The sequence below is a fragment of the Perna viridis genome, chromosome 5 (assembly GCF_037379345.1).
Source record: "Perna viridis isolate PV_CMFRI_1.1 ecotype Kerala chromosome 5, ASM3737934v1, whole genome shotgun sequence".
NCBI lineage: Eukaryota > Metazoa > Mollusca > Bivalvia > Mytilida > Mytilidae > Perna > Perna viridis.
Genome location: NC_142449.1, coordinates 8,177,655 through 8,199,791, shown reverse-complemented (window position 1 = coordinate 8,199,791; position 22,137 = coordinate 8,177,655). Strand labels below are relative to the sequence as shown.

General features: G+C 34.1%; 1 protein-coding gene across 4 annotated transcripts; it reads right to left on the bottom strand.

Moving 5' to 3' along the window:
- Window positions 1-29: 29 nt before the first annotated feature.
- LOC148615828 (uncharacterized) lies at window positions 30-20,637 on the bottom strand. Of its 4 annotated transcripts, none has more exons than XM_088582474.1 (16): window positions 20,514-20,637; window positions 19,971-20,099; window positions 19,100-19,234; window positions 17,726-17,740; window positions 16,255-16,372; window positions 15,765-15,919; window positions 15,225-15,339; window positions 13,121-13,260; window positions 10,029-10,157; window positions 9,631-9,657; window positions 9,100-9,214; window positions 8,478-8,686; window positions 7,847-7,984; window positions 5,681-5,788; window positions 4,654-4,752; window positions 30-2,886 (listed from the first exon to the last, which is right to left on the bottom strand). In XM_088582474.1, the coding sequence occupies exons 1-16, from the start codon at window positions 20,620-20,622 to the stop codon at window positions 2,867-2,869; spliced, it is 1,761 nt and encodes a 586-aa protein (XP_088438600.1). In that variant the 5' UTR covers window positions 20,623-20,637; the 3' UTR covers window positions 30-2,866. The 4 variants fall into 4 exon arrangements, with proteins under 4 accessions (XP_088438600.1, XP_088438597.1, XP_088438598.1 ...); XM_088582471.1 differs by lacking the exon at window positions 30-2,886 and adding an exon at window positions 2,898-3,287; XM_088582472.1 differs by lacking the exon at window positions 30-2,886 and adding an exon at window positions 2,900-3,287 and having other exon boundaries at window positions 15,780-15,919.
- Window positions 20,638-22,137: the final 1,500 nt, after the last annotated feature.

Genomic DNA, 22,137 nt, shown 5'->3' with positions numbered 1-22,137 from the left:
CTAAGAACTGAACAAAACAAAACACAAAATACCAAAGCAGTTATAATATAAATTTCAACAAAAAGCGAGAGTGACATCAGTTGCTTCGGAAGAGTAAGCAAGTTCTACCTCACCAGCGACATTAATTCTCCACAAGAGTGTAAATTCTTGTAAGCATCAAGTTCAGTGGGTTGCCAATCCGGTGAGACGTGAAATTTGGTAGAAACTTCATATTCATCAATCCAATTGTTATGACGACAAAAATACCTAGGAAATCTGACTCATCCTTTCTCAATAGCTTTTGAACAATGTCTTTTTCATAATTTGTTTATTTTTTAAGCCTGGAAAGTACAGCGCATTTTTTACGTAATATATATTACGAACTACAATGAAAACCTAAAAAACAAAAAACAAAAACAAAACAAAAACAAAAACAACAAAAAAAAACAAAAAAAAACAGAAATAACTAAAAAAAAAACAATGTTTAGCAAGTATTGAAGTATTGGTTTTAATTGACACCAAGAGCAGTTTGTAAGGGCAACCATCTTTTATAATTATAGTTATGTTGTGCAGGAGTGGAATGCATCTGACTAATTGATTCTATCTTACTGCAAAATTTAAATTTTTTCAAAGCACTTTTCAAACATGGTAAATTACCATTACATCTACATTTATATACCTAATATTTCATTGCAAGAAATGTAAGATTAACAATATAATTTTGATCTTCAATAAAAGTTTGTCTTATGTGTAATTTAATTGATTTCCTAACCACATTTTTGTAACAGGTCTTACACTTAGCCAGATATTATATCTAAGTCTGCATTCACAAAATAGGTGGGAAATACTCTCCTAATTTTCTTTACATTAAAGTACAAATTTGCGATTCTTTAATCATACACTTATAGAACAAAGATTTGTCGCTAAAATCTCTTGTACTTGTAATTTGTACTGAATGTTTGAAGCTTGGAGTTTTTTGTAAAGGAAAAAAAAACACAAAAAAATATCATTCAATCTACTATCTCCTGTCCAAATAAAATATTCGATGAGCATTAACGAATATAATTACTGTCGTGGGACACCATAGGAGAATAATCCAAAGTAAGGGTTGTGCAACTCCTCCTAAACTGCTAAAGGATTTTTGATGAAAGTTTATAGAAAGGTTGGGTATCATTTGTAAAGGAGAAGGTGAGAAGTTCGGTTATGGCCAGTTTTGGCCTCAAATTTGAAAGTGTTCAAAATAAATATTTGTATCGTTTTTTATACACTTAAGTGTTTACACCAGGTAGTTCGATTGGATTTAGGCCAAAACAGAAAAGCATCTCGTCATTGTAGCACCAACAAAATTGTCTAAATGATGACTAATCCATAAAATCTCAATATTTCACAATATCTTTGATGGTTTTTGTGAAAAAACAAATGTGGCCACATGCGTGTTCATTCTTGATCTTTATATATATTGTGTAGTATTGTAAGATACAACATATATGTCAATTTTGGATAAACGCGGATGCGGACACTTCCACTGTAGGCAAAAACCACCGAAAAAGATGTGGAAAAATGCAACAAAATTGAAGATTTCACTAATATTGTGTTAATTTTGACCGCTATTAAGTCAAAAAAATTCATGATATGGCCAAAATAGGCTAAGACGTCTTTACTACAACCATTATCCTTCCAAATAAACTAATTAGTATAGACCAAAACAAATCTTTCAAAACGTTTAATACTAGGGCCAAAATAGGGCCTTAACGAACCTACTTCTTTGCATGAAGGAATATAATTACTATTTTTCGCTATAATCTTGGTTCCCTTGATTACTCTTCTATGGGTTATGGTGGATTTGAAAGTACAGTAATATCTTGGACTAATATTTGGAGAGCTTAAGTTCTCTTTTCTAGTTTATTTCATCAATTCTTTCCTTTCCCTGTACTATTTTTTTCCAATGTTTTGGAATTGCAGAGACGATACATAAGATTCAACAAAATTAGTTGCCATACTTGGGTATTGTTCCAAAAACTTCATAATGAAGTGCCATTCGCCTTGATGTTTGAATTAAACAATATAGTTTGACTAAAGGTTTTTTACATTCACCTTTATTGCTGTTGAATTTCTTGTACCTTCATCTAGGAATTTATTTCCACCATTTTCGTAATCATGATAATATTTCTCTTGTTTCATCTGGTTTCCCACCCCAATGGAAATTGAGAATGGTTCTTGAATGGTTTTTGATATCACCTGCCGGTGCCCCTGGACCGTACTCCTAGTTTTTTGGTAGAGTTCGAGTTGCTCATTTGCTTTCTCATTTTCTTTTGCTGACATTGTCATGCATATTTTATGAATAAAAGAAACATCTGCCAGGCAATATCTTCGCGCCAGTAAGAATGTATGGCAATCACATGTTCGAGAGTAACGGACCAACAGTAAAATGTGTACTCCATAGGCTTGAGATACTAATATATATATCCACTGTGTGAAGGTTTATGATCAGAAAGTCAAAATTATCACAGTTTGTCATAAGTGTCAATTTCAAGCGTCCTTTGTCATCTATGTAAAGGTTAAGGGCTAGGCATGAAGTAGAAGATGTATCACTTGTCTTTTTTAATTTCATTTTTATTTGGGTACATCAATGAATATAAGGATACAGTGATAATACGTCGTTTGACAGAAAATTGAAAAAAAAATAAGGACTTGGCTATTTGAAATAGATCTTTTAGAGTTCATGCCTCTTGTATAGTTGGGCTTATAATAGTAACTCTGGAGTCCACCCTTTATTGATATGGTATTGGAGGGAAATGACTCCAAAGAGGTTTAATTTTGAGGTTGCCTGACCAAAATATACATCATATTGTAAGGACACTTACAAACTACTCTTCTAATGACTGTTTTAACACAAACATTGGTGATCTGAAATAGTGGCGAAAAAACATAGCGTCAGCAGGGGCATGATTGTATTTATTAAAAAAAAATCCATTGCCATATTGAAAAAAGGGATGACCAGAGTAAGTTTCAAAAGTTGAAATTGCAAAACTATGGCACAATACCCCTTCAACACTTGCGTATGGAGTTTTCATATCACAACTCGTACGTTACACAAGAGCTTGCCAAAACTTCGCAGACCTTTGTACTTCTTACATTTAGGCTTCTGGAACTAGGATATGTGCTACACGATCAAAGTCATCAGTGACATCACTACAAAAGTTTTATGGTCGTCCTCATGAAGTCGTGGATCGTAATGGTATATCCAACTGAATCATAATAACCGATTTGTTCATCGTGTAATAGTTTTCCTTTCTTCTTTCGTCTACCTGGGAAGTGATATTGTATGAGGGCGCTATCCTTACCGATGTACCTGGTCCATGTTCCTAGTTTTTTTTAGTCCAGGTTGCTAATTTAACTTGTTTTTTTTTTATACGTGTTACTTTTGATTTTTGTTGTGCGTGTCTATTTTCCCTATGTAGTCTTAACTTTGAAATGTGTTCTTTTTGTTACTACTCGAATCATGGTTCCCTTGATTAATCTTCCACGATTTCATTTAAATCTTTTTAAAAGCCACAGTAACATTGTTTTCCTTCACAAAGACAAATAATCCAGTATTTTTCTTGTTTCTCATTTTGTATCTAACACGAGGTCTTTACTTCATTTTCCGAAAGGAACTCCTGTGACAGTGTTTTGTTTTCCTGTTAAAAAAACACCCGAAATACATTATTTTTCAATAACAAAATACGAGAAGAAACTCCAAACTTTTTCAACATCTTATCGCAAATATTTAAATGCCTGTTTATTTTTATTTTTTTTAAATTATTGTTTAAGATAAAATACATCCTGGAGAGGCATAAATGATGCTCTAAAACGCTATCTCCGCGGAGCTTCGGGGGGGGGGGGGGCTTCGCCCCCTGGACCTGCTGGGAGCCTTAAGCGGCCGTAATTTTGCCTACACTTCAATTTCGCCTCAGCTACGCACCTGCACAAGATGAAATCAGATTTTGTTTGTATAGAACATTTAAATGTTCTTGAAGTTATAGTTTGGTTCGAAGCCGTTGCTGAGAAGTTACTTGTCAAAACAAGTGTACAGCATACCAAAACTTGCAATATTTGTATAATTGGCGTTTTCGTATTTAAATACCACTGGGTCATCGCCACTGCAGGTAGACCATAAGTCCTAAAAGTATTCACCAGTCTGACCTGAACTATTTATCATATAGAATTAACCGTAATTTTGCGGGAGTTTGACATTTCAACCCCTCTAAAACACGACGGCCTCATTACTAGTATTAAATATAGGGCTACAATATTGCCACTCCTTTGACATACTTATAAGTAGAAGTTTTCGGAGCTGGATTTCGATATATTTGGTTTTGAGTACTTCTTATATGCGATTAATTTTTGAACTCCCGAGGTATTTGGTTCTAAGTATTCAAAACCAAAATATCGGTAAAAATACAAATACAAACAAATACAAACAGAAAAAAACCAACAAAAAAAAACGGAAGGCCCAGCAGTGGGATAATTCAAATACTCTTTGTACGTCAAAATCCTAGTAGTTGGCTTAAAAGTGAATACAGGAAATAAAGTCGATCTTAACGGCAGCGAACCGAATAAAATAAGATCACCAATAAGAAATTAAATTATTGACATAGGTGGTATTTTATGCCTGTTTGTATTTATACTTACCACACAATCCACAAGTCATGGGACAGTAGTTTTTTAAATGATCCTCGGAACAAACATGGCTGTCACTGCACTTTATAAAAGTGGCATCAGTACAAGGAGCTAAATGATTATGGAAAAAATATGTTAAGTTTTGACAAATGTACTGAAATTGTTATGGTTACTTATTATGTCTTTTAGATATAAAATATTAATAAAAAGATTTTCTCTTAATAATTCTTCAGCGAATATCACGATCCATACGCATATATAATGCATGAATGTAGTCCAATGTTGTTTAGAAAGATTTGAGATGCATACTGAAAGTATGACAATTTATCTACGGAAAGCTGGATTCCAATAATGTAACCACAAATGAGGAACAAGTTTATATAATATTATAGGGTTATTGCATGAATACTGAGGAATATTATCCCGCGTAGAATTTAATATTGCACGAGTTAACGAATAATAACAACTCTTTTATTGTACGGCAATATAATTGTGTCTTTTGTCATGGATAACGTCACTATATTTACACTAGTGCAATATGGAAGTTTATTACACGATGACGTTACATTGCTTCCAAAGGGGATTTATTTCACGATACAGGTGTTCATGTCATATATTGAATGACTGTGGGCTAGGGCTCTGCTATATACGATGGCTAGGACTGTGCATCATGAGTGGACTAGAATTGTGCGTAATAAGTAAGCAGGTATTGTTTATTATATGTAAGCTAGAATTGTGTATAAAAGATGGGCTAGGACTGTGCATTATAGGTAGGGTTGGGCCGTGTATTTTAGGTGGAGTACATCTGTGTATTATAGTAGTGTAGGTACACAATGTGAACTAGAACTGTGCGTTATAAGTAGGTTGGAACAGTGCAGTGTAGGTTAGCTAGAACTATGCATAATAAATGAATGGTCTAGGATTATGCATTATAGTTGGGTTAGGGTTGTACATTATAAATGGGCAAGGACTCTGCATCCGAATAAAGCTATGCATAAAAATGTGATCAAATATACTGTCATTAGTATGATTTACTTACTACATAACCCACAGGTGACAGGACAATATTTTGACAGAACAGAGTCTTGACACACATGCGCATCACTACACCGAATTAGCGTTGAGTCAACACATTGTTCACTAGTTGCTAAAAAGTTAAAGGAGATGCATATAACTCTAACCTTGCACATAATTTTCCTTCTTTTTAACACAAAAACTTATATTTCAATAACTTACCTAAAAATCACATTAATTAATAAGATAAAGTAGAATGAGAAGGCATTTGGTTTAACATAGTGTTCGTCTTGTCTTTATTGTTCATAACCGTTTGGTATGTTTCGGATTTAAACGAGAAATTACTACATCAAGATTTTCGAAATCACAAGCCCGATAAAACATACACAAAATTTTTCAACAGATACTAGAATGTCAAATTCTCAAATACAGACAACCTGTAAACGATTAATACGTGCGGGTATCACCCTTTTGTTTTTGGATCAGGTGAAAGTTTTGGAAATTTTACAACTGTTAAAAGGAGTAATCAAGGGAACCAAGATTCCAGCGGAAATCATAAGAATGTAATCCAGGACAAAGACCACACATGAAAAACAGACACACTCAACAAAGAACATAACCTAATGAAAATAATACTTACAGAGTAACAAAAGTAAATGAGAAATTCAGACTCCCCGAAAAACTGGGAGCATGGACCAGGTGCACCGGTAGGGAAGGGTAAGAATCCTCTGTTTTTCAAGAAACACGCGCCGAGTTGCTTTTAATAATCAAGTCCGGTGTAGACGAAAGAGGAAATGAAAACTACGACACTTTAAACAAATAAATTTTCTTTCACCGTAACGATCCATGCATGATGACAACCGTGAAACTTCATTTATTTCTATTATAAATTGATTTGATTCGAAACCTATTTAAGCTGTATATCTGTATTACCGAATTTAAATTCTATTGGTTGAATTGTAATGTCAGTTCAGGCCCTTCTTTTACAAACACCTTAATATCTTTAATAATACTTTTATCATTTGATGAAGTAAAATGATTAATTTCACTGTTTAAAACTTCATTTTTAAATATAAATTGTATTTCAGGTTGATCATATCTAATATTGCTGGTGGGTTTTTTTCAGCGATGACTTTGAATGAACATACTTAAGAATTATTATGCAAAAAAGGCACAGGTTACCAAACTTGATACAGAATTTCTTTTAAATGTATATAAAAAACAATAAACTGACATTCCTTTATATCTCAAGAAGATAATTGGAGGTCATCGAACAGTTTTCTTGCAATATTAAAAAAAAATAACACTTCTAAGTCCCGTTACTTTGTTATTTTCCCGCCAATTATCTCCAATTTAAAGTGGCTTTTTACAATCAGTGTACGTAATTCTCCATACAAATTTTTACGTCAAAAATTCTTTAGAAATAATTTAAACAAAATATCTTTGAATCATTTTAAACAGTATTAGTTAATTGAAAATACATATATCTGTATGATTTTGCAAGATGACAGAAAAGAATGTTCAGTGAAAAAAGTATAGTCTATCTTTAAGATTCCCTATATTTACCGTAAAAAATCAATTCACCATGCACGTGATCTTTGTACAATTATTAAATAAGTCAAAATTGTTCTATATTGTAGGAAGAAGAATAAGATGTGTGGTTTTTCAATGTAAACGGATATCTACAGGTTATCAAGAAAGTAGTCCTTCTATCTGCAGTATTCAAGAATTTTCAATGTATACAATATAGTAAATACTTACCCGATTAATACTTAAATTAATTTAATTTAAAAAGCAAGCGCTATCTTTAAAAAAAGATCACCGAAGCATTTCTTGCATTGTTCATTCCAAATCCGTGTGTTCTATGAACTGTGTAATCACTGTGCTTTGTTTCATATTTCAATTATTTAATTAGTCCGACAAGTAAGCTATTTCCGATTATACAAAAGATTATTCAGAATTTAAATATTCCGGACACCAATACCCATAATTGAGCCTTGAATTTTATGGTTGCTGTCACTGGTCAATGAAATGCGAGGTTGTAAGCTCAATCGGTTACTTTGCCATGGATAAGCGTCATAATGTCACTTGATGTCAAAGCGAAGTCAATACCGACTGCGTCGGAAAAAAATATTCAAGGAAAACGTGATGCTATTTTACTATTTAAGTGTACATGTATAAAAATACATACAGCAATGGTTACAGTATTTACGACAGTTGTCTTTTGACCATGCAAGATAAACCCCGGAACATGCACTCTTGGTATATTCTTTACAATTAGATACTTTGTCCACACATGCTGATGATGGCATTTGAGTGGTAACAGAAACTTTAATGGGAACAAAACATTAGATAGTGATTAAATCAATTAACAAACCATACAATAACTTTAATTAATCTGCCTTAGTGTTTTTGTTTTAAATTCAAACATTTTTGAAACACAAATTTCAGGAATATCAGCATGCAAATTACAATAGATCAAATTAGTTATTGGGATGGCATCAAGTTTTATTAAAATCTGCAACATTACTACTTAGCATTACATTACATATACAAATGTTTCCGTTGAAAGAGTAATCAGGGAAGACAGTCAATTTATATTCAGAAATTTTAATACAATGTTCAGGGAATATTTTTAGCATTTTATGAACAAATTATAGAATTGGTTGAATGAGTTTATAAACTCTTACAATAACAAAACAGAAATACTTGAAAATCAATAAGAAGAGAAATGGTCGTGTTAAGAAAGGAAAACAGAATAACCACGTGAAAACCATAACTAAGGAAAGTTTTTAGAAACATTAGAGATAATTGTTAATTACCTGGTGTAGCCTGTATGACAGAATGGACTAGATGTAAAGCTACTCCTGGAACTCCTTTAATTGATGAAGTCGTGCTTCCCCCGATCGAACCAGCATTTAAAGTAGAAGAATTAGTGTAACCAGAGTTGTTGCAATACAGGCTCTTACAACAATTTCCTTTTATAAGAACTGCCTGACAGTCAGCAGGTAAATTGGAAAAAGTTGGGCATCTGCAGCGATGTATACAACGGAATTAATCTCTTTTGGCCACTGTGGAAGCGGAAAAGCACATAGTGGCTAATCTTAACTCTAGATTACTCTTGGCTTTGTCATTTCATGTATTATTCAATGTGTATTTGAGTTCGATAACTTTATTATTACGTTTACGTTGATTCAAAGTATATTTAATACCAGAGAGACCACAACGAACAGTCTTGCAGTGAGGTTTTTTACGGTGAAAAAATGGAAAATACATCTCTTGGAATCGCGATCAGAAATAAAATTCACACTTAAAATTTCGTCAAACGGGGATCTGTCAAAAACACTGTTTGCTTTGGATGAAGTTAATGATTATAGATAATTCTTAGTGAGGTACCCCTTCTTAAATTGTGAATCAAATACACATTTTTTAAAGGTGTTTTACCTGTTATTGCACCTATAGTATCCATATCTGGCATCTTCGCAAATGCATTCCACATCACAGGAAATGTTCCATCTCTCTCCCTGTCGGAAGGTTACTCCATGGTATGCACATCTGTCTGTATGGAGAATATTTTCTTTGATTTGTAACAGGGGTTGCTAATAATGAATGATACCAACATTTTCTATGAACAAGAAACTGCGCTTAGATATGTCCCATGCACAGTTTTGTTTTTATCAGTAATTTCAAGTGTACCCGCATTTTGGTCATGTTCTTTTTGCATTCAAATTTTAAAATGTATTCTTCTCAAAGTGGTTTGTATTACATTTTTTACTACGTCTTTTACGAAAAATTGACCAAATTATGTTACATCAATTAAGTAATCATTTGCAAAGTGTTTGCCGCTTAGATGCAATGATAGGAAGAGTTTTGATAATGAACTACCTTGAGACATGGCTTACTAGATGTATAACGTTCTAGAAGATAGACAATAGATACACTCTCTGCCTTAGGATTAATGTTATCCATAATTACCTGATTCTTTTGGCTCTGGTGCCGTAGCTGTTAATAAAGAAACAAGCACTTTTATGAACACATTAACTTCAGAAAGGTCTTATTTTTCAACATGCTGAAATGACATCGATATTAATCAATTACTTGTATACGATATTGTTGAAAAATATATTTCCATCAGACTATTAAAAGAGGTCTTCCATGCAAATAGGTTTTATTAAATTCAAATGGCTATTATTTCAAGTAAAAAAAATCGTATTAAGATATAATACATTTTGCGCCTAGATTAAATGTTCGCATGTAATCATTATTTCCTCATATGATATAGCTTATGCATCAACGTAGAGTTTTATGTGTGTGTGTGTGTGTGTGTGTGTGTGTGTGTGTTTCAGGTGTTATTCAAATACATGCACACTTACAGCATAAATCGCAGTATTTTATGCAGTGGTCTCTGGCCCATGGTTTGAAGTTTTGACAGACACTCTTTCCATATTCTGCACAGTTTGAGCTTTTATCAACACAAGGTGGCGGTGTGCTTATTTCTTTAACTGAAAAGTAGTGGGCTTTTTATCAAATCGTCGACTTAAACTTCATTCCCGAATTACTTGACAAAACTGATATTCGACATATTTGGCACTTGGTTTATAAAAAAAAAAAACTTATATACATTGGAAGTTCATTCATGACCTGAAATTTTTTAATTATTTTGACAAAACTGCCAATATTATCATTTGTTCGTGTCACCTTATTACATAAAAGAGAAACAATATTTTTGGAACATATGGTGGTCGCTCTTTAATATTTATCTTCAAAATATTGTATAATATTGAATAACTATGGTTCATCAGTGTGATAGAACACATAAGAACTACCTGTTCGTCATTATTTTCGAGTAAATTCATGGTTCTGGTAAATGCATCTACGATGGGGACATAACTTTTTGTAGGTTCTTACTGGCCTGGAGTGGCATGTCGATTAAATGCTAGCAGTCCTTAATTTGGACATTTGTGTAATTTACATTCAATGTCTTTATTTACGTTGTAACAAGAGCCGCAGACCTTTTTGAACTGAATTGTGCAATATGTTTGCCACAGTGGCCAGATTTAAAAGGGAGAGGGTTGTGATAACGCCAAAATACTTTAACCCCGTCGCATTTTTGGTGCCTGTCCGCAAAGTTAGGAATGCCTGGTCTCTGTATATCTTGTTTCGTTTTTACCTTTAGTTTATTTTTATGTTGCTTGAGTATAATGGGGCAACTCTTTCGCTGTACCTGCGTATAACGATGTTTTGGGGCCAGTCCAGCCTGCCCTGTGGTATGAGGTTTCCTCGTTGTTCATTGAACACCAATGAGTGGCCTTGGGTTGACATTTTCACCCCAGTGGGGTTGTTTGTCTCTTTGACATATTCACCATACCTACTCTCGTTGCACAAATTGTGATCTTTCCGCAATACAAAAAGATCCAAATTATACATCCATACGATCACTTCTGGCTTTGCGAAGTGTAATACTTACAGCTTTTATAATTATCTAAATAAATACTAACAGAGTTACCGCGACATTTATACTAAATGAATTTAGCCCGAATTCTAATCTAAAGTTGCTTGATTGAGTCAATCTAAATTCGATATTCAATTTCGCTATCCAAAGGAAAAAATATGAATACACAATTGGCAACCAAGGAGAACTCCGTGGATAAGAACATCATAAGGATAGCATAAAAAAAGAATGAAAATTAACAATGCACAAAGGTATAAACAACACAAATCCCATTTCAAATGGAGATTGAACTCATGACCGCCAGAAGTATACATCTTTTCGTATCTTAAAAGACCTCAACCCTCTGCTCGTGGAAGGAGTTATCAAGGAAAGCAAGATTCTAGCGGAAATCAAAAGAGTGTAATCAAGGGACAAAGACCAGACATGAAAAACAGACAAGCACAACAAAGTACAGAAAATAATCAAAATAGTACAAACCGAGTAACCACCAACAACTGGAAGCATGGACCAAGTGCACCGGTAGGGTAAGCGCCCTCTTGGAACACCCGCCTAGTTGCTTATAAAAAGTCAAGTCCAGGGTAGACCAGAGAGAAAAGGAAAACTATGACACGTGGAACAAGTCAGTTCTCAAGTTCAGATGTATTCAACGTAACGATCCACGAGTTCATGATGACGACCATAAAATTTCTGCAGTGATGACTTTATTCTTGTAGCAACATAATCCCGTGTCAGAAGCCTAATTGTAAGAAGTCTAGCGCGATACAAGAAGTCTGCGTAGTTACGGAAAGCTCTGGCATAACGTTTGAGTTGTGATATGAACACTCCATACGCAGGTGGTGAAGGGATGTTGCCACAGATAAAAGAAAAGTTGACAATATGAAATGAAATTCATCACGTTTGATCAGTAGTTTAGTTCCCATCGATCTCTAAGTGTAGGTCAAGATATGAGGCTGTCTACCCAGTGTTTGTAGTATTCTTTATCTCAAGTTCTTTGGGGTAGATGCGATGTATCAAATCCCCGAAACTAGGATTATTTAATGTGGTAGGACTGGAGACCCTTTTTGACAACTGTGAGTATAAAAGTTAAAAGTTTTGAAAGAGGTTTGGGGGTAAATTTTGCAGCAGATCCAGCCGTATAGCGTTGTTTGTATGGATTATTGTGGAGTTTAGGAAACAAGTACATAGATGGTAGATCACAATCATCGTCTTTCGTAGGGAGACCCCCCCAAAAAAGGATAGCTCAGATTTATGATTTTCCATTATCTCTTCTTTGGAGAGTGTGGTGGCAGTATAGGTCTTATTATTGCTATTATTTTCTCCGTCAACCTCTGATAATAAACATAATACGTTTTGCCAACAAAAACAATGTTGTTTTGGGCTTTGTCTGCAGGTACGAAAATACATGTATATTTGTTATGTATAGTAGACAATTTGTTTGCTACATCGGGCCTTTGAAAACTGTTGTAGCATTGACACTCATTGACCTACCTAAAACTTTCATTAACGTCATTTTTCATATTAGGAACTGGCAATCCATAGTATTCAACCAGGTTATTCTGACGACCGTAAATCTTTTAAACTGACTTACCATTTTAGCCCCATTCAAAAAGTTGTTGTAATGGGCATACTTTCAAGCAAGTGTACTTTTGACAAGAAAATTTGTATTCGCTGTAGCAGCTTCAATGCTACCAGAAATGATTAGAATATACATAGATTGGAAAGCATACCGAGCTCAATAACATAAAAAAAGATTTACTATGCTAAACGTCTTACAGATAAGTTTTTGTTTGAAACAATAAGGTTGTGGTTCATTAACATGAACATGTACCACTTCAAAAGGTCTGCGTCTTCTTTTTTTAACTGTTCGACTTATTTTATTTGTATTCACAATAAACAAAGATTTATAAAATTTGTCAACTGTATCTCCTTCGATGGTTTCATTTCGCTTTGAACGCTGCTACCCTTGATTTCACTTTTTATTCGAGAGTTTAAGATGTGATAAAATTATATTACCAAAACCATGCCCAGATAAGTGTCCATCTCCAGTAAAATTTGTGTTAATTTCATCAAAAGAACATTTGGGAATTTGACATGCAGTTCCAGGTTGGTTTACCAGGTTACACGGTGAAGGCAGTGATGGATAGGTAGCACAGCTAAAATACAAAACCTATGAATTCTTAATTTTTTAGACATAAGGTCGGAAGAGTGTGTGAACCTCAATTGTTTTGAGACTTTCGGGACTAAGCTGAACTTAAAATATACTGTATACTGTCAAATGAGTATTAGTTCAGGCGTATATTCATCTTTTAGTCATCAGTACATATATTTAACGTTTATCGCAGTTTGATTAGTAGATATGCTTATACACACAGATGATTTAGATTTCATAATTACCTGATTTACAACCACCTTAGACCCATGCAGGTCCGGGTGTCAAAAGAATAGGCCTGCAGCAGCGCTAAGCTTGTCGTAAAAGGTGACTAAATAGTGCTCAGAACCCTAGCCGGGGGCTAGGGCGCTCTGCCCACAGAGCAACTGGGATATGTGCCCCAGGTGGTGGAATGGGGTACCCCTGGTGTGTTACATGCTGCGGTTGTCAGGCTAAAATACGGAAAACCTGACCGCAAACCATAGTGGTGCACCTTGTTGGGAAAGATGCCACGTTCCTCGCACGTTAAAGTACCCTACTGTGGTATTTTCCCGGAGTATGAACCATAGGGCTCCGCCACAGAAGGCTAAATTGCCCGACCCTACCCACCTCTCCCTATTTCTAGTGACAATAAAAATTTGTCGACCCCATTGTCTTTGTGTCCCATCCCTTTTTCATTTCATCATCATTTCATGTTTATTTTATTATTAATTTCATGTTCATCGTCTGAATATAGCTGAAATATTGCTGCTCGGACGTTAAACCCCAAAAAACAAACAACCACCTTACTTGGCACTTACCATATTTTACTCACTTGCAATGTGCAGGCGCCGCTGGCTGAGAAGGACATGCTTTCCCTCGAGGTGCATTTGATGTCACTCCCGCTTTTTTGGTGAAAACTCATAGTGCAAGTGTGGTACTGTGCTGTTTTTCTTGTCTTCAGTTGTTATATGTAATTGTATTTTACTCTGTAATCTACATAGTACATGTAGATTGTCTCTGATTCCAGGTATTGGCTATGCTCTTTGTTTTGATATCGTTCAAATCTCCTTGAATTTCGATGTTTTGGTATATTTTTGCCCTTATTGAAGATATTCAAATTTATCAAAAGTCTATGCTAGCCCTATAAAGGTAATCGCAAAGCTAGATCAGAAAGCAGAAAATTATCCAGTAACAGGGTTTTCTTAAATATTCTTGTTTGTTTGCTTGTTTGTTTTGTTTTGTTTAGTTTAGTTTTTGTCTTTTTTGGTCATTTTTTTGTTTTGTTTTTGTTTAGCTGTATTGGGTGTATGGAGAAAATAAAGGGGTGAATATTCATAAATGAATCAATAGAATCAAATATTGGTTATAACTATATCATCATGTAGACACCTGGTTTATTTATGATCGTGGCGTCTGAGGTTTTTGTAATAGAAAAACTGGTACGTAAGAATGTAATGTAAAGAAGGCAGTTAGTAAATGCGTGCACATGCATTGAAGGATGGGTGTGGCTGTGCTACCAAAAAATCAGTCATGGTATAGACATGAACACAGGAATTTTTACGATTTACATACACATTTAGCGAACGAAATAAAATAGATTACACATAAATACTAAAGATAAGGAAAACAAGACGTCACAGAAAAAACAAGCACAAGCAATATGAACTCTCACCAAAAAACTACATTGTAGTAGTGAAATCAGGTGCTCTGGAATGGATGAGCATGTCCTTATTTACAAACGACACCCGTCATATTGCAAATGAGTATAATCCGGTAATAGTCTACAACAAAGTACATCTAGCCGATACGAGTAATTGTTTCATCTTAAATGTAGGTGTTGGTGGATTAATGATTAACGAATCCTTTTGTAGCAGAAGAATTCACATTACGTTATAAAAGCAGGGTGCATAATGACTATACCAGTGCAATAATGGAGAAGATTCACGAATTTACCTGAATAACATTGGGGGAAAAGGACTGACTTACATCTCTGTACATTTATATTCCCCTATAGAAGCATCAATACATGAACAGTGATAGTCTTGTCCATCTGCCCAACTCTGGCCCTGTACATACTTCTTCTGTCTGTACACACAAACAGCTACAAAAAAGAAAGTATATTGAAGCTTTACTGCTAAAATAAAGCACAAACTAGTGTTTATTATATAACGTTGATGATATAATACTAGCCATCTGTATGAATATTTCGTTAACATAGTTGATATGATTTTTTTTTCAGTTTAACTGACTTGAATTTATATGTGATGTTTTTAAATGAACCTAAGAAAACGTGCAAATCCAGTCAGCATAAGTTTTAGGGAATCCATGCATGACCTCTAGTAACAGATAACTTTGGAAAAAAGAAAATCGCAAGTGACAACTTTGTCCTGTATTAACATAAATCCAGTAAAGAAAAAAAAGGATGTTGAAACAAGGGCACCAGCGTATAACCTAAATAAATTTTATTTGCATATTTAGACAGCAGACAGCAAGTTTATGTGTAAATTGATATTTCCATGTGCAAACCTGTATTTGTACTACCTGTTCCATTGGCCATTGTACCAGGATCATGGTTAACAAAGGAATTCTGAATTTTCCTGACGTCACATTTAACCTCTTTACAGCATGTATTCGGTTTATAAACCAGTCGACATGACGATGGTAGGTTATAAATAGGGCACCTTAAATAAATTTTTTGTTTACGTATGATAAAGACTGGTTGCTTCAACTTTTTGTTTGACTAAGATTCTGGTCACATGTCTTTACTGTTAAACTAAGATTTTTGGCGATAGTCAATACTGTTATGCTAAGATTCTGAGCATAATTTAAAGATATGAAACTAAAACATGTCAAACTGTAAATGCCTACAGATAAAGTAGTAAAATGAACATATATAAGCTTAATAAACTAAAAGGCAATTGCTGAAAGTGCCAAGTGTTTACTGTGTCGGTTGTATTGTTTAAATGATTTTTGTCTTTTTTTCATATCTATTGTAAATTACGCGATAGGAAAATACTTGTTTTGACATTGGTACGTTCCTGTTTGACCATCTGTGCATTCACAATCATAATCACACCCATCACTCCAGGTTTCACCAGTGTTATATGTTCTCCCTTTATAATTACACCGACCATCTGTAAAATGTTCCTCAATGTAAGTATCTGATTTATAAATATTTTTGATATCTATGACCAAGAATAAAATCAACAATAATAATAAAGTTCAATTTTGTTTTGGTTAATTTTTTATTGCTTCAAAGATTTTGGAAGTTCGAAATTTTGCTTGAAACCCTTAATTAGTTTTTAATTAGTATCGATAGAAAACGTTTCAAACATATAAACTCGCAAATCTGAGGGCCATTTGGTCAATTGGATATAGATTTTTACAGGAAATAGTCGCATATGCAAATAACTTATATTCAAAACATTTTACTGGAGATTATCATACTTTAATCGTCTAGAAAATTCAATCGGCTCTGCTGTACTCATTAGGACAAATAGAAAGAACACGATTAAACGTAAGCCGAAGCGTTATTTTACGGAATAGACTCAATGTTGAATACCTAGAGGTCAATTTTATACTTTCGACATCTTAATGTTTGAATATAAATATGGCAATGTATGTGCAATTTCTTTGGTTTTCGGTTGTCAAACTGTTTTAACATTTTTGATTTATAGTTTCAGGGTAATATTTTCCTTTTGATACGGTACAATAACACGACAATTTCAGGTATTTTGTAACATACAGAATATATTTGTTATTTACATTTTTTAGTATTTTTTATTATATTCGTTGTACATGTATACTTACTCTAACGGAGCACATATTCCATGCTCTAAGTCGTAATATATATATATATATATATATATATATATATATATAGAGAGAGAGAGAGAGAGAGAGAGAGAGAGAGAGAGAGAGAGAGAGAGAGGGGGGGGGGTCTGAACATTTCCCAACGATGTTAGAACTGTCAAATTTGCGATGCATATTTTTGGTCTTTCCCTCCGCGGGACTCGAACTCTATGGCAACACCGCCTGCACTAAGTCCAGCGCCCTAGACCACTCGGCCAGCTAGGCTATATTGAAAAAATATAGCTTTCGCTGGCCGGGTCATTCCTCCTCGTAGGATTAATCTAGGGCTGTTACTTAGTACACGATGTATGGTGGTACGGGACAGTTCATTTAGATGTTAATATGTAGGATAGAGGATCAAATTAATGATGCATGTCACAACAAATCAATATCATACAAACGTCTCAGAATGTGACGACTCTATTCGCTACACTGCTCCATCGGATCAAACGTTTACATATCTTCCCTGTATCAATTTGATCCGATGGAGTAGTGTAGCGAATAGAGTCGTCACATTCTTAGACGTTTATATATATATATATATGCGTGTGTGTGTGTGTAAATCGAAAACTTAGAATTTTTAATTGCCTATTTTAGAGTAGAGTGCGTTTATACATTTCTTTTTTTATACTTACGGAATCCCCTGTCAGCTGAAAAAAAAGATGACTATTTGAATATATACGTTCTTCAATTTTGAAAAAGTAAGTATGTATGTATATCTTTAACATACGTTACCTGTATAACCATCGCTTGAACAACCCGATCAAACTACCAAGCGAGAGAAAATTGTTTCCGTCCGTATGACCCCTCGATAAACAGTTGTTCACAATCCATCGTTAACATTAGAGTTTCCATAATTGAAATATTTTATAGATCTGTTCACGATCATTTCTCTCGCTGAACATTGAGAAGTGATGCCCAAGGTATTATGAAGAAATAAGCCACAACCCATGCTAACAATCATGTGGCCTTGATCTTTGACCTCATGGGTAATATACCAAATATGGATTTTACTTAACTTATGGAAGATAATAATTTCGTAAGTCCGCCGCTAATATTACTCTCTATTTATGCGGGAAGTCTAACGAAATAATAAAACCGCTCCATGAAAGCACAGTGCTATATCCCACCACGACGGACTCCACTCGTACAGTTGATATAGTCGTTATATATAAATATATAAACATTATCATTATTATACTAAACGTTTTGAAGATAACAACAAAAGCCCTATCTTATGAGAGTATCTGGATTATCAGCGATAATTGGGAATCCGTGGTCACAATAAAACACAGGAACGCATACCAAATCCGATCTCACGGGACAAAGAAGACTAATACCAGAAAACCCTAGTGCATATATATACACAGAAGTAGAACATATAAAAATAATCCCATAAAAATGAAAACAACAAAAACAACTATTTAAATCGAACAGTTATATGGATATGGCGCTACATGTTCTACATGTACATTACGGTAGACTACCGGCGGGTGGCTTACAATATTATCATATTCTGGTAATAGTCTTGAACTGATTGTCTCCAAAAGATCTTTTGAATTTTTCAGGATCCACATTGAATTTATACCACTACGGGAGTAACAAGTGTTGTGGTAGGACTGGCGACCCTCTTTGACAGTTGTGAGTATAGAAGTTAAAAGTTTTGAAAGAGGTTTGGTAATACATTTTGCAGATCCAGCTTTGTAAAGTTGCTTGTATGGAATCTTGTGGAACGTCATTATCAATTTTAACAGAATGACGTCCTACAACTTGAACCCAATCCAGACTTTGTTAAAGCTCTTCAAGCCGTAGAAGACGGTCTCCTTTATTTTTCTTTATCCTTTATAGTTTTTGGAATAAACCTTGAAATAAGTGGATTTTCCGCTATGACCTATAAAAAGACATTGCAGCCATTTTTTTTAACGGATGAAAAATTCAAGCGCATATTTTGTGCAGAATTCCATAAGAAACATTCATGCTTCCAGCGTAACTAAGGCCAATATACTTACTACAGAACCCGCAGAATTTTTTACATCTGTCCCGGGCCCAGCTGTTATAATGGGGGTTATCGCAGACAGTCACGCCATACGCATCACAGTCATTTATTGTGTCTCGACATGGAGGAACCGGCGTCGTGTGCAGTGCTTAAAAAGTAATAGTGTAGATATTTATAGAACATTATCATTTTAGGCTTTGCTCATGGGAGTGAAGCTATTTGTACTCAAATAACATTTGAATTGGCTGATGATGCACCGCTATCTTCTTAAGTTGCTAATCTCTCCATCAATGAATATGGGAGATTTCTTTTGACACACGCTTTGTGTCTTCGTTAAAAATTCGAACAATTCTTCCCAACTACATATATCCTTTCTAAAGCACGTCACTCTGGACAGAATGATTTTTTAATTTCAGATTATTTTCTTATGAAGACATTCCATCTCTATGAAGCTAAAAATACTGATTGATTTCAAACATAGTTTTTGTATATATATTTATTCATTTTAAGTTTCTTATTGTAAAAAAATCATTAAACACCATAGTAGGGAGACGAAATTGTAGTTATTGGAAAACAAACTCTTGAAGAAAAGCTGAAAAACCTTGAAAAATTGCGAGGCATTTTTACATACCAAATTTAGATCACCCTGTGATGGAAAATAAAAAAAAACAGAGCTCAGTGTTCTCTGTTTTTCTCTTACTACTAGATCTGTGAGTTTGTTGACGTTTTAGGGAAAAGGGCAACAAAATTATGCTTTACATTGATAGCTTTGCTCATATTTTTTTTAAGTTTATGACTGTTGTTTGTTCTTTGTTTCTTGCCATTTCACTTTTTGATGTAGTGCAATCGTAAAAAGGTTATTACGACCCGTCTTTATTACTTACGCGTACAATAACCACAGAATCTTCGACAATTATCTTCAGACCACTTTTGGTATGCTGGACATACACTTGTCTTATCGCCATATTTTTGACAATCAGTTTTATCAAAGCAAGGGTCTGTTGTACTGGTAGCTGTACAAATGGAGATATGATTTTAAAAAGTACCTGAAAATTATATATGCAACCTGCTAAATTATTGTGATGACGATACTTGATCCTTGACCAGGTGTTTATTTGATACCAACTTCAACTCTCAAAAACAGATTTTAGTTCTATGGCCAAAAAAAAAGAAACAAACAAACAAACAATTTTGTGGCAACTCTGAGAACTTTGAAATATCTCTTGTGCATTTCTCGTTTGTAAAATCCCGTCTGTAGTTAATCATATATGTATCAAAAGTACTTTAATTGCCACTCACTTTAACACTTGTCAACCTTCAGCGTTGCCCGTTTCATCTTACCTTATATGGAACTTAGTATTAGTTTTAAACATAAAAGAAACGTTCGTACAGCAGGTCATAACAAAATAATGAAGTTAGGATTATACCGTTTTTCTGGCCTCTAACTGTGCAATCCAATACGAATGCAGAAACTATGATAAAAACTAAACAACGTGTCATTATCCACTGTCGGTGATCAATACACTGGTACGTCATTCATGTAGATAAGAGAAGTGTAGAATGTACACTGACTTGATAGGCTGAAAAGTCTATATGTTGTTTCTATTGCACAAATAAATTAATTTCTACTTTGACACAACATTTACAACTAATTTAGATTACTTTAAGCGCTTAACATAAGTAACCCATACTAAAAGAAAATCACAATGCATGCAATAAAATGATACAATCAAATAAATGAAAAAGACAAAAACAAAAACAAAAACCAAAAAAAAATTAATAATATTATAAATTGGTAAAACATTTACACCTATACTATGTACAGGCTTTATAGATACAATAATTGGCTATAATAGTTGATATCATATAAAAGTGAAATATGTGACTTAAAAAAAACTAAAACATAAGTATAGATCATCAAATAGAAATAAATTAACGTTCAGTATTGGAGAAATATTGAAAAATTATGATCTGATCCAAAAGAAGAGACAGATCCTTAAATCTTAGTATCTACTATATGCAGAAGAAATATTGAAAAATTATTATCTGATCAAAAAGAAGGAACAGGTCCTAAGATCCTAGTTTCCGCTGTGTAGATGACGTTATGTCTTTAAACAATCCTAGATTCGGGGATTATAAACTTTGCATCTATCCAAGGTAGTACTATACGGTTATGTCAATTCTGAAAATTTGGTCTCAATTTATTGAAATAACGCTGTTTTGAGGCAGTCCGCACAGAAATTTCAAGTGTTTTATCATAAAAAGTACATATTTTTCTAACCCTTGGTGTGTGGAGGTTCAAGTAATTTAAAAGTAATATAGTGATTATTGTTATAAAATCCAGTAGCCATGGTATCATACTGAAGAAAATGTTACTGAATTTTGGTACAAATCAGGGGTGCCTTTCCAAAACTAACAGTCAAAATACTATGTTTTATGAAATATCAGGGACTTAAACACTAACACAGGTTGAGAGCATGCATGGAGTAGGTAGAACAGGGTGAAAATAATAACATCCTTTTCAATTTATTCTCACACAATTTCAGTTCAAAGAGTTGAGAAATGAGGTATTTTGAAAATCAGCCAGCTGATGCTGAGGAGAGAACCTAATACGGCAGGGACTGGAAAGTTCCGGATACCATTCACCATTTAAATTACACCTATTTACCCTAACATATATTACATCGTCTGTGTATAAATGCTTAACTACATTTAAACAATATATCCACCAAATTTCAACTTTTAATTTTGTGTTTTACAAAATTTGCCCGTGTCAACTTGGTGAGCGAAACAGTGTAACTGTATAGTGCATCCAAAAGAATTTTAATGAAAGGAATTTACAGGCGGCTAAGAAATCAGCTTCATATTTTTGGGATTGATGGAAACGGGAACTCATGACCAAACTATACGACAAACTTAATGACTTTTCGTTCCAAAACGTCAACTTTCCTTTCGTTTGTGGTAACATTCAGCATCTGCGTATGGAGCTTTCATATCATAATTCATACGTTATGAAATTTAATATCTTACTAGACTTCTTTATTTTATTAT